This window comes from Hydractinia symbiolongicarpus, chromosome 6, assembly GCF_029227915.1.
Source record: "Hydractinia symbiolongicarpus strain clone_291-10 chromosome 6, HSymV2.1, whole genome shotgun sequence".
Taxonomy (NCBI): domain Eukaryota; kingdom Metazoa; phylum Cnidaria; class Hydrozoa; order Anthoathecata; family Hydractiniidae; genus Hydractinia; species Hydractinia symbiolongicarpus.
Genome location: NC_079880.1, coordinates 24,920,915 through 24,934,695, shown reverse-complemented (window position 1 = coordinate 24,934,695; position 13,781 = coordinate 24,920,915). Strand labels below are relative to the sequence as shown.

The 13,781-nt window shown below is 34.0% G+C and overlaps 1 protein-coding gene across 5 annotated transcripts; it reads left to right on the top strand.

Annotated features, from left to right (window-relative positions):
• Positions 1 to 4,028: 4,028 nt before the first annotated feature.
• On the top strand, positions 4,029 to 13,565 carry LOC130647790 (uncharacterized). 5 transcript variants are annotated; one of them, XM_057453764.1, is made up of 2 exons: positions 4,029 to 4,120; positions 11,042 to 13,565. In XM_057453764.1, exon 2 carries the CDS (start codon positions 11,043 to 11,045, stop codon positions 12,609 to 12,611), a length of 1,569 nt encoding a protein of 522 aa, XP_057309747.1. In that variant the 5' UTR covers positions 4,029 to 4,120; position 11,042; the 3' UTR covers positions 12,612 to 13,565. The 5 variants fall into 5 exon arrangements, with proteins under 5 accessions (XP_057309747.1, XP_057309749.1, XP_057309746.1 ...); XM_057453766.1 differs by lacking the exon at positions 4,029 to 4,120 and adding an exon at positions 4,816 to 5,139; XM_057453763.1 differs by lacking the exon at positions 4,029 to 4,120 and adding an exon at positions 6,244 to 6,560.
• Positions 13,566 to 13,781: the final 216 nt, after the last annotated feature.

The following is a 13,781-nucleotide window of genomic DNA, read 5'->3' as shown; positions in this document are numbered from 1 at the left end:
ACCTGTGTTCATATAGTCACAGGACTAGCTATGCTGTGTTTTGACATTAGATGATTTCAATGTGTAAGTGTACATGTTTCATGTACATTTACCAACCTCATCCTCAGGTTTTTTTGTCTCTCATCAGCGCTGCGCTTATTGATATTCGTCTCGCCGTCCCATATGCAAAATAAAAACAACAGGTCCTTGGATCGAGGTTGACACATTTACATCAAACAAATCCACAAAACAAATAAAAGTTCGAACTAAAACATATCTCGGTTCGATCTTTTATCTTAGGACATACCATTTTTAGCATCATTTTTATTGCATCGACAAGCCATTTGTTTCGAAAACGTTGATTCTATGTCAAAAAATTCTTTAATGTCAAACACAGATTAAATGTTCACAGAACGATAACTTTTGAGTTCGACCAACCTTTCTTTAAAGTGGGCGTTAATTAGTTTTAACTGCGGAAGCATATTTAGTGAACTATGTCGTGTCTAACTATATCGTGGAGTTTTTTTTGTTTGTTTTGTTTTCAAGAATTCAGTGGGCGGTAATTGTAGGGCGTTAAAAGTGGGCGGTAATTAGAGTAAACTCGATACACAGCAAACCTCGCTATAAAATACCAGTTAAAATCTTCCCAACAATATTTGGATGATCTGTATAAAAATTCATAGGTTGCAGGGGGTTGATCTGTTTTATAACTGGTTTGCGTTTATCCTGTAAACGTTCCATATTTTTTCTTCTAAGTAACTCGTAAGTGCAGTTATAATTACGAAAACATATTTATGAAAAATAAGAACTAAAGTTACATTATTTTGAAACAAAGAAGAAGAAAAATGAATGAAAGAACTATACCAATACCCCCTAAATCACTTCTGTGAATTTGCAGTATGATTTATCAATAATTCATAACTCTCACATGTGCCACAAACTCATAGCTGCATTGAAGACGAACACAGTACCGGAATAATAATATTTGTGATTTTTCGCGGTTATTTTTAATTTTACATCTCGAAAGTTTAAAAACATTATAAAGCTGCGTTGTTTTTATTGTAGCCGGTAAAGAGAACAGTTTGTTTAACAGCTGGAACCAAACACAAGTTTGAAAGGTAGCTAGTGTTAAATTTATTGCTCTATGTATTTTATCGTACAAGACGAAATCTTCTGATCGTACAGGCCAGCGAGACGTTTGTAGAGAGAATTTTCTTCCTGTTTTTGTTGGGCTCGATTGTCCCCTTAATATTCCGGTTATTCTATTGTTACAGTGTATACAGTGTAGACGCGAATTCAGCTTTATCGTTAAACAAAAAAGCACGTGTTCGCCGCTACCATATTTGCATGAAGTGAGGTTTCTTTTGATATTGACCCACTTATTAGCCAGGAGACTCAGCATTATTTTCCCACCACCAGTGAATGTCCATATTCTCCAAGAAACCTTAGTTAACTAGGTTACACACTGATATGAAAGGAACAAGTTCCCAGCATTTGAAAGCTTTTTTTATAGATGAGTTTCAATGTTTACGTATTTTTACGGGATTCTTGAGCATGCGCGGAAAAAATCAGAAAAATCGACGGGCAAAAAATGTAAACCTTAGGTAAAGAAAGTCAAATTATGGTTAAAAACTTTTTTACTGTGCCACTAGCATCTTTTCACTGATGTATGATCTAAACTACATGCAAGCTATATTCTAACTTTAAGATCAAAAGATGCCTCTAACTGAAATTAAAGTTTGGAATGGACTGGATTGGTCCACGACTTACAGCCTGCATTATTTTGTCTGTCGATTTGCGTACGAGGTCTGAAGATTATAAACAACATGCGTCACGATGAAAGTCGTCTATAGAATGATAAAAATCAACGCAGGCTGAAACTGTTCTTAGCCCATTCTGATATATGAGTAGACGTCTGTATAGGTATTGTAGTTGTATGTGTATGAAGTGGCTGGAAACTTGGTAAAAGTCTACACGTTTGATGTAGACGTTTTATCAGGTTAGATATGCAGTTGAAAAAACAAAAAAGAGCTTGACGATAATATGTCATTTTATTTTTCTTTCCATGGAAAGTCAGTCTGATGAATAAATCTGGATCAATTCTCAGTCAGATTCTCATAAAGCATATTTTATTCATACATAAAAAAAACGTTTACAGTCTAAAATTTCAAAATGAATTTCAACACGGTCGATAGCGTCTTTGGAATTATTGGGCAATATCAAGCGCTGTTAGCTGTGCGCTATGATCGTCGTTGTAAAAGATTGAAGTAGACTTTTGGCTTAAGTATATTTAGCGCAACGTCCAAACGTTGTTTAGCTATGTCCGTGAACGCGTTAGTAGAGAGAAATTATAGGTAATAGGTAAAGTCTCTTTCTTGCTTGCGGTGAAGAAACTTTCGTGTTATCAATTTACCGTTAAAATTTCGGCAATTAACTTTTGCAGATTCGAGACTTTCGCATACCTCCCGAAACTACATTTTTTGCGAAAGTTTATTCCAACAAAAACTCGGGACTTAGACAAAAGTCTAAGTCCGAGTTTTTGTTGGAATAAACTTTCGCGGAAAATGAGGTTAAACTACATTGAAATTTTCTTCCCGTGGAAGTTTCCTAGGCAAATAGCTTAAGCTTGTGAGAGTGAGGTGGACAAAAAGACTGATCCCGCTCCTATACAAATTTCCTTTATTAAACTATGACCATCAAATACTTACACCTGTATATCTCAAGTGATAGCTACGTAAATATTAACTCAGGCATGCAGTCGCCGCAGGGAAGTATTCATTGTGACTTCTACAACATCATCAGTTGACAATTACCACTCTTTGTGGTGTGAGTGAAACCAAATTATTTTTGATTGGAATTTGCGCCAGCTCTGTGTAGTGTAACAATAATACTGGCCGCGAAATAATTTGGCGCATAATTAGACGATACGTACCTGGTGTTACTACAAGCATTTTTTAAGACAGACATGCAAGCCTCACCTCCATACCCACGCCAAAAAAGCCAAATTGCATAAGACATTAAACATTGTTAGCACACTTAACATAGGTAAACACTTGGCGTAAGGTTTTTTGCTGTGCACATGCCAAAATCCTCCTAAAATAGCCTGTATAGTGCATTTATAAGACAGTTTCACAAGTATTGATCATCTTCAACAAAAGGTTGAACCAATGGTACTGTTATTACAAGATGTAATGGTCATGATTATCGCGGTCTACCATGTTATCAAGACTAAATTTTGTTTGATTGCACAAACATATTTGTTCAAGATTATATAGACTCTCACTCGCGAGAGATTTGCCCCAATATTTTGCGCCCATAGTTTGGGCCTCAAATGTTCGCACACCCATCGGAAATTAATACTGCATTCACGCAAACTTTAAGTTTCACGCAGACACGAAAACGGTAAATTTCACACTGCTCATTAAAATACACAATTGAAGTGACACTTCGATTGATGTAGGTTGGTTTGTCGTAAATTTCAATTTGAAACAAGTCATTATATTTGTGACTCGGAAACAAAACTGGATATCCCGGGAAGCCCAATGCTGGGAATATTAGTAGAAACAATAATATCCTAAAGGCAGACCTGTTACGACGTGAAGACGGGCGAAAAACAATATTAGTTCCGAAAATGCAGCCGTATAAAAGTAAATTCAACGTTACCGGTACGTTACCGGTGCGTAAAACACATTATTTACGTGTTCTTACAGCCAACGTCACAGCTTGTGAAGTCCTAAGGATTTGGGAAAAAAATAACATTTTTTTATCTGTGAATCAATAACTTAGGATCCTACGGAGACTTCAGTGAATACTGACAAGTTCAAAAGCTTTAACACTTAATATTTTGACGGCATGTCGATAGACAGCATACGCACAAAACTTTGTTTATGCTGAAACATACCTACACATCGCTTTCATTCAATTGGTTTTATATTTTACTGTGTTCGCGCTTTTAAACAGTTCTATTATTTTGGTTCATAGCTATAAATTAATCAATTATTTATTTATATTTCAATATAAGTGTTATATATGAATTATGCTTTTATTTATTTGAAAAATAAATGCTCACTAGTTAAAGATGAATGAATCATATAAAAAAAAATTTAGTTGAAAGAAGAAGAATATCTCATAGTTTATGATGGTAAGAAATAAGATTTCTTTTTTAACATTTTTTTTGATATATAGCTCTTTTGGTTTGCACTTTCTTTCCGTGATTTAAGTTCTGAGGTTATATTTTTTTGCTAGATTGCCTTTAACTTCCGTCTATTTGCTCGGACATTTGGCAGGTATTTTTTTGGTTCGGAAATACTGCTGTGAGATTGTCTTTAACTAGCTAAATGCGCTTTATATGTTTGACGATGTAGCTAAAGTATCTAAACGATAATAAAGAAGACGGCGTTTGATCAGCGGTGTGATATGATTCTTCTTTTTTTACGTTTTCCATCCTCTCTGGATCTTATTTTTGTCAATCTGTAAAAGTTTCTGATACTTTGGAAGCTTTTTTACATGCCTGTTCTTCTTTTTTCACCAGCACATTTTAAATCTTTTCGCGAAAAACCTAAAAAGAACTTTATAAGCCAGAATCACAAATTTTCTAAACGTCCAGTGAAATTTGTCATAAAACACTAAGTAAGTCCTATGTTAAGTTGCAAAGATAAAACAAAATTTCATTCTGATTCGTCAATTCTCATATTTTTGAGAAAGAAACTCAAATTTTCAGCTGAATAAATTCTCCGTAAAAATGCAAGACCATGTGTTTTTCATAATTGCATGCGAATTGGCAGCCAATAAGATAATCGTTAATTTGAATCTAGCCTTCTAATTTGAATGAAATTTTAAAAAAGTTAAAATCCGGTTAAAATCCACTGAGCCAGCTGGGTATCTCAATTTCCCTTTCGACAGCTCTGTTTTATATCACTTATATTATTCGCAAATGTAAAGAAGCATTGGAAATCTTTTCTTCTAAAATAAACAAAAAAGTAAACATATTTATATGACGCCATCTTAACAGTTTCTTAGGAATAAATAAAGACATTTAACAAATATTAAAAAGCGTTAATGTAAATAATATTTGAAGTTATTAAACGTAGAAAGCGATGGTAAAACGTGGAAGGTTGTTTTTGGTTCAAGTTTATGTGTGTGATATCTACATACTTCATGGTAGGATCCCATTCATACATTAATTATTCTAACTAACGCAATTATCTAAGCAACTGACTTTAATAACCTAAAGTAGAAATAAAATCGATGATATAGAAATTTCGCGAATTTAGCGAATTAGCCGACTTTGGATTTTTTGCGAGAATTAACTTTGCCAATTCATGAGTATAATGAATAAATGTACAAATGCAAGTAAAGCAAGCATAACGTTCGCGAAATCAAATTTTTCGCGGGACTAAACTATTTTCCTCAAAAATCACGGAATTTTTCACCTTTAAAGTAGCTATCTACGGGTAAATTTATTCTTAACCTTTTAGTCCCCGTCTTCAAATTTTTATCTGGGTGTGCGCGTTAATTTTTTATAACTTCGAAACTTGTATTTTTCCAGCTAGAAGAAGTTGAAAAGAGTCAATTAAGTTGATTTCCAACGTTCCAGCGGTCATTCATCAACAACCAATCAAATCGCAAAAACGCTACTGTGTTTTAGTGCCATGGAGATGCAGCTAGCGTCGACGTCTAAATTATGAGAATTACAGTGGGGATTGCTTTTAAAGGAAATCGGCCTTTAGTTTGCTCTAAAGATGTTCAGGATGTAACCATCATCATAAAAAACTTGCTGCTTTGAAATCCTCGGCAGTTGACAATGTCAATCATTTATTACAAACAGACATCAATTTTAATTAGTGTGTATGTCTCGTCAACTTCTAATCATGATCACCAATAAATTGGGTAATCAAGTCTTTGTTTTAAAACTTCTAACTGCGTAAATATCAGAATACACAAAATCACTCGGTTTTTGAAGAAATCTCTGTTTAAAAAAATTTTTTTGCTGTTCTGATTTTAAAAACTTTCAGACGTGTTTTTTGTTGTTGTTATCTTGTTTTTGTTACTGTTGTTGTTGTTGTTTAACCTTGAAAACTTGGTTCAGTGAGTTTCTACAAAATTATATTATGAAGAGCTCTCGTCCAAACATTAAGGGTACGTGTTCAAGTACGCAACATTAATAAAAAAAAACGAAATAATCAAAACACGTGTAATACGTGAAATAATCAAAATTGTAATCGCACCACCATAAAAATCTAACATGTGGGCTTTATACGTCTCATTTGAACCCATGTGCGGAATTTAAATTGAACAAAAAGGATAATAAAATACTCATTAACGTGTCTTAATTATGCGATATTACAATTAATTTTCTTGCTTTGTTTTCATGACGTAACACTCGCTGTTAATGGTCTATTACTAAAAGACAATTAACCCGTTTAGATATAAATTAAAATTGTATGTTTCTGTGGAGTTTACAACTTCTGTTCTTTAGATCAGCTTTATTATACTTCGTTAAGTTCATATAGTAAATGGATCATAAAAGGGTTTTGTTTTGAACAGATTTAAAATATGGTGAAGTTCTTTGATCGAATTCAGTAAGTATAATGCGACGTTATTTAATTAAAAAAATTTATGTATGAAGAAAATTTTGTTATGTTTAGGATTGAAAATGTGTGTCTTTATGATGTGTTACGAAATGTTTTGTTAAAGCGAGGTTTAAACAAAAATATTGTAGCGAGAACACTATTATCAAAACATTACTTGATAATTTTAGACCAAATTCGAAATGGCAGTTACTAAAAGAATATAACTTTTCTCGTATTAAAATTCTAAATGAGGGATCATTTCGTTAAAAATGAAGTTGTTAAAGAAGAAAAAGAGAGGAAGAATATTATGTAAGTAAAAATAGAAGCTCTTTGACACATTAAAGGAAGCTTCACAAAACTTGCTGGCTACAACTTTCGTTAAGTTGTACTTCCGCCATTTTTATGCTGGCAATGACGGTTATAAAGTTACCACAATTTGTCGGTGTCATCAGATTTTTTATGACTCAATATCATCGTCTAATGGTTGTTGTATTAGATAAGTGGATTTGCAAGTATTTAACTCAAAATTAGACTTCTCGTTACTTAATTTTTAGTATTGACAAAGCCGTTAATGTTTTTAACATGCATTCTCGTCCCCAGAGCTCTTTGAGACAAACCTCGAAAATAGTTCTACTTTCAGGTTTTAATATCTCAAAGAGCTCTGGGAACGAAAATGCTTAACATGTTGTAAAGTTTGGAATCTCCGAAGTCATATATATTCTTACATAGTTTCTTCTATGCTTCATCTTTCGATGTGCCCTATGAAAGAATCAATGTTTTGTGTGTTTCCTTCTCTTCCTCCTAATTCTTTCAGTAAGCTAGGTTTATGTTTCTAACGCTCTTAATTAACCTTGACTCCATGGCTCTGTCTCTTTGTATACAGGGACGGCGAGTCTTGTTGCAAAAAAGCCCTGTGGTTGACGTTAGGTATTAACGCCATTAAATTCCCATTATACTATAACTTTATCTTTCATACGGTTTTTGTATAAAGGAAATGTTATTAATTTTTTTGAAAAATACCACTATATTTCTTTCTCATTCTTCATTCTAAGGAAGAATGCGTTTTTTTAATAGATGTTTGACAAAAAGCGAAGGCTTCTAAGGGCCAGCATAGGCTATTCAACGAGGGTAAGCTTCTGTTGCAGTAATTACGTTAGGCTGTATAATTAGCGGCGATATGTTGACCGGGATTATTATGACGTTATCGGAACTTGTCAATAGTTCCGGCATCACAGTGACCCGTCTTCTTGACACTAATGACTTGTGGAGGACGCATGACACAAGACAGTAAAGTGACATTAATCTTCCTTTAGTTTGAAGAAAATCAAAGTTTTAAAAATTAATAATGCCCCGTACTTTTCCATTGAGGTTTAAAAGTTAAATTTGTGGTGGAATATATTTCGTAGATATAGCTACACGTTTTGTTATAAATAAAACAAAGTTTTAGTTGAGGCTCAGTTACTTTGAGTTTTCAAACGAGAAAAGTCTCAGGAACTATTGTTTACCTTTCTTGTTTTTTATTTTTTTTAAGATCTATATTATAATACCCGTCTACGTCTGTATGTCTGTTACACAAAATGGTAACCGCAGTAGCGAGACTCACGAAGTACGGTGAATAAAAGACGGACGAACCCGTGGATTTATCTACAGGCCACCACTAGTATTACTTCAAAGATACTGCTCGCGTATTTCCTCATTCTCATATATTTAACTTACGAGTGATTTGCGAAAGTTCAACGCCGGCTTCTGACATTTAAACTTCAGCATGATGATGTGACATTAACACGTGTTGTGAAGCACCGTGTGTTTGTTTTCTTTATAACAGTTATAAATTTTTGCTTTCAGCATCATGTTTTTATAATGTCAGATATTTGAGCCTGGCTTGAGTGTTAATTTTGGTATTACGAAATATTTATTGTTAATTTAGCCAAATTTATGTATGTGTATCTAAATGAGAGTTCCAAATTCTAAATGATTTTATATTGACTTAGATTCTCGTAATACTTTCTTGCATAGAAATAAATATTAGCCAAAGGTATACGAATTTTCAAAAAAAGCAAAATAAAAACGAAAAATAAAAATGAGAAGCATAAGAATTATAAGAACATCAATAGTTTTTAGGACGTTCCTTGTTCTAAAAAAAGTCATGTATATTTCACATAGCAACAAACCTGAAAAAGTTTGACCTAAAGGGATTACTAAGTGTGACAAGGTGGGATTAAAAATTGCGCTAGATTGGTTTTAAAAACTGCTACAAAATCGAATGTCAAACTACGATAAGATTACAGGGTGCAATAGGATTACAAATTGTGATAGGATTACAAAGTGATACACTACAAATCACATAGAAGCATAATGTTGTTGTAGTTTCGTGACCATTTACTTAGGAAGGACAAATTCAAGCACGCCTTGAAATATGACTTTTAGTACAAGAGAAATATTGCTGTTCCTCTTTTTTTGCATTTACAAATTTGAGCTCGAGTTGCTTTTAAGATATTGCTTATAAAAATCGTGCGTAAAAAGGACCAGAAATGTTTTCTACGCCCGAGCAGTGGGCGGTTAGAATGTCAACCTGCAAATATACCTAAACTTCGTAGTATTAAATTTATCAATTCTTTTTAAATAGAAATGTTTACTATGTGTTAAATTATGCATGTTGTTAAAATCTAAATTTTCTAATCACGTGCTTCTAAAATCCGTTTCTATTGGTTGTTTATGGTTAACCAAGTGTCAATTATTTAGCAAACTACATTCATGGTTAAATTGAACGCAGATTTTGTTTTCTGTCCATTTAGCTACCTCAATAACATCCACTTTGGTTCTCAATGGTTTATTTAGGTTGAACAGAATAAGAGAGAACGCCTTGTTTCTATATAAGGTGATGACGCAAAAGCTTCACAGTAGAAATAGACTGATTTGTCCAAACGTCGATGAAATTGACTATTTCATAAATAGAATATTTCTACGCTGAACTAAAATTTTATTTTCGATACAATATTTTGTAAGCTTCTGGAAATGTTTAGTAAAAAGAAATCTCTGCATGTAGAAACCGCTCATTTGACATTGAAGCGCATGAAGCGCTAGTTACAAAAGTGAATGCGACTGAAGATTTATATTCTTTCTTTTGAATTACTTGCTCAAAAAACTTCGTAAACATATCTCAAGTTGAGAATAACTGCACAATTTGACATTTAATACACATCAGGTAGATGTTGGCACCTTATTTGTTATTTTTATTCTATATTCGTAATTTTTATTCTCATATATTAGCATTCATTTTCATGTAATTTGAATGTTATTTGTGCGCTGAAATGTAAAATGATTGTTTTATGAAGATATTTCATTCAGTGAATGAACAATTTAAGCTGCATATATATTTTCATCGAGTTTCTTTCACGCAAACACGGACTGAATATATTTCAAAGTTTGATGTGGCAATTTCGACAGACGAATAATGCGTTGATGTTTTTTTTCTTCACAAAAAATTAAATGTCTTTGTTCTCTGAAATATATTTATGGCGGAAAGAAAAGTTCGTTTTGCTACTCGCAACCAGCGAAGGGAAAACGAAAAACGATGGGGTACCGACAAACAAACGACTGAAGAACGATATTACGATTACGTTCGTAAATGTGTAAACAAAACGTACGGTCGGTAAGAAAGATACGTTCAATAAAAGTTGTCTTTTTGGCTTATTTCAATTTTAAACAAAAGAAAACAAAAATATACAACAGATAGAAAGATGGCGTCACTGCTGTTTTATTGTTTAATTTGTATTCTTTCGTTGTGCTAAAGATGTATTCTTGTTTAAATTTTAATTTAAATTTTGTTTTCTGATTATCTTTCCTTTAAAACGTCCCCACAGCTTTACCATATATGTAATGAACTTCAAAGTTGTAAGCATTGGCTGTGTTTTTCGTTAGTATTTCGAGTGGGACTGTCACCAAATATTTAAAGGGTGAAACTTTTAAAAGGGTGATCGTAACTTGATTATGACGCCAACTAGATGGAATAAACCGAGTTGCGGTACATAGTTTGTTTTTTTCATCCAAACTGAATTAGACCGGAAATTAAGTAACGCGTTCTGTCTACAAAACCGGTATTCTTTTTGTACATTTTTTATACGCTTGGTTATACTGTTTGTCAAATTTTCATTTGCAATCTTTGAAATTTTTGTTGCGTAATTGAGCTTAACGGTTGTTTTGCCTAATTTGCTTAGCTAATAAAATGGCATGATCGCGGTGTTTAATTTGAAGCGAAGGCTTTTAAGTTTTAATCTTTTTTATATATTTCTAAATATAGAGCCTAAAGTATAGTTTGTTTCTAAACATGTGAAGCTTAATGTTTCCAAATGTTTTTAGGTTGTGCACATTCTGTTTTTTTTATAAGAGGTATACCAGGCGCAAACTATTTCCCCTATTTCTAAGAACGTCTGTTTTTGTCAAAATTATTTCATACACATAAATAGTAATTTTTTCACTTACTGTTATAGCATGCCGGGAAAGGATTTAAAAGGAAATTACCCACCATGCAATCGTGCATTCGCGTTGCGTATGATGAACCCAATGTCATATCAGCAAGGTCATATGAGTCCTCTGGATGGTGAAATACAACCTGTTGTAAAAAAAACAATCGCGAAAGCTATCAGAGAAAGAACTGGGTCCGAAAATAGTTTTGACGATATAAGTTTGTCCCCAGCCTCTTCCTTATCGTCCTTTCAAGAAATGGAATTATACGATATAGACGAAAATGGTAAAAGTCACGGTGTGAATGGGGACGTTCGATTAAATTCAAGTTTCGATTCTTACCGAACTAAACCGAGTCCGAGATCTTCGGTTTCCGGTAAAAGCAATGGGAATGGTTTTATCAGTCGTTCGTACTCCTCCTCAGATGGTTTTAACGGATCGAACTTTCAGCGTGGATCTGCAGTAAGGATATCCACCCCAGCTAGAATACGAAGTAAATCCTCGCCCAGGAAGGTCTCGAATGGAGCGTCCTATGAGCCAAGTGTAAACAGAGTTAACGGGTATCGATCCGATGTCACTAATTATTTACAGAATAAAATTGTACAAAATAATACACCAGAAGGAGGGTCGTCTTTGAGGCGCTCTCAAAGCTTACGTGAAAGATCTAAAAAAACTTTAATAAACAAATCTAACGATAAACAAATTCAACCTAAAGACAATGCAACAAAACTTCGTGTAGCCACTACACGAAGCTCACAGCTGCGTGCTAAAATTCATCAAAATGGTACGACACCCACATCAAAGCAGGGCCGAACGGATAGCGGTTTAAAGAAAAAAACAGCAAAGGGATCTTTAGAAGACCGGAGCGAGTCCGATAGTAGTGCCATATATAGCGAAATAAATGCTTATAATCCACGCAATAATCCACGTAGTAGACACTCAGCACGTCATGCGTCTGAAAGAGAGAGACGAGATAGCAATAATACATTATCGGAGACAAGTTCGATAGAAGAGTTTGATTCTGCTCTGCAATTAAGCACCCCATCAACGCCTTCCGCTAGACCGTCCTTGTCCAGCTCACCAATTCTACAAAACTCTGATAAATTCAGCGCAAAACTAAACGAAGTTTGTCAACTGATTACAACTCAGCATCCGCATGATTTTCAAATACTTGAGACCTTAGTGGAAATGCAAACAGCTTATGAAGATCGCAATCAGTTAGTTACAAGAACCATATCGGATTTAAGGCGTCGAGTAAACGAGTTAGAATACAAAACAGCAAACTCGCCAAATATTCCTGCCTTAGTAATACCGCTAATGCGTGCCACGACAAACTTTCAGAGCAAATTACAAAGCATTATGGATTCACAACACGAGCCGAAATGCACCACTGATCAATACGTGCAAGCAACAGAAGACAGTATTCGCGAAAGTACTTTAGATGAGATTTCAACTGAGGCTTACGCTGTAGCGGCTGAGTTAGAAAAATTGAGTTTAAGTCAAAATGGAAAGGAGTCGGAAACGAAGAAAAATTCCTCTTCTAACGACACCCTGGATGGTTACGCTATTATTCCGGGTGGTTCTACCGAAGTTTGAGTTTTACCTGCTTGTTTATCACGTTAGTTGTTTTTGAAGATTCAAACATCGAGGCAAATGTTTTTAACTTGTTTTGTGTTGCAAAGCTTGCTTTATTTTATTTTAGAACATATTTTATAAATAGATAAATAAAAACACGGATTAAAAGTAATGATCATTCCAGCTCTCCTACTGTAAAGGTTTTGATAACAGATTAGTTGAACGTATTAGAGGACCTTACAGGTGACCTAGACTTCCTTGCGTAGAGTTTGTTCTTCAACCTTGTGTTTATTGTAATACGCTTGTGTTTTCCCACCCATGTGTCACACATGTCTGCGTTGTAGTAACCCCGGTGGAGAGCTGACATTTTCCTGCACGGGTCATCCCGGGAGGAGGGCGGATAAATCAAATTTCTAACTGCATAGTGATCTGACCTACTCTGAAAATGGATATCATTTTAACATTCGATTGCCCAAAAACTTTGGTAGCCAATCAAAATGCTGAAATCGTTATACTGGAAGTATTCCGCATAACGATAAGAAGTCATGTCGTTTATGAAACCAACAAAACAAAATAAAAAAATTTCTGTTTTAAGCTTCGTAATTACAGGCTTTGTTTAACAACAAGAATGAACGTAGCATAAGCAACAAAGCTCTTTAATACGCATGGAAAAGCATTGTATCATTCTCGTCCCCAGAGCTCTTTGAAATTAAAACCTGAGTTTATCTCAAAGAGCTCTGGGGTCGAAAATGGCATTGTATACAACTTTTGGTTAAAAGGAAGAAATAAACATTGTAAATAAACCTTTTTTAAATGTTATATGCGTTTTTATCTTCACTTATTTTCTAGTGAAGAGAATTTCAATATGGGACACCAGTTGATGTGTAAAAGATATTTATTGCTCGGCATATATATTGTAATATAATTTGACGTGTATATATTTATTTAGTGTAGTAATAAGTACCCTTTGTTTCATTTCTGGTCTCTTCACTGGATGTAATTTAGTCAACCCCTAATTTATCCATAATGGCTAACAATAGACCTTTCCCGAATTTCCTAATTATGCCAAACTTAATTAAAGAGGTCGATACTAAAAATGATTCTCATCCCTAAAGGCTGAAATACACTATCATTTTTCAATGATCATTTTCCAATTATCATTGAAAAATGACAGTGTATACAGAAAAAAAT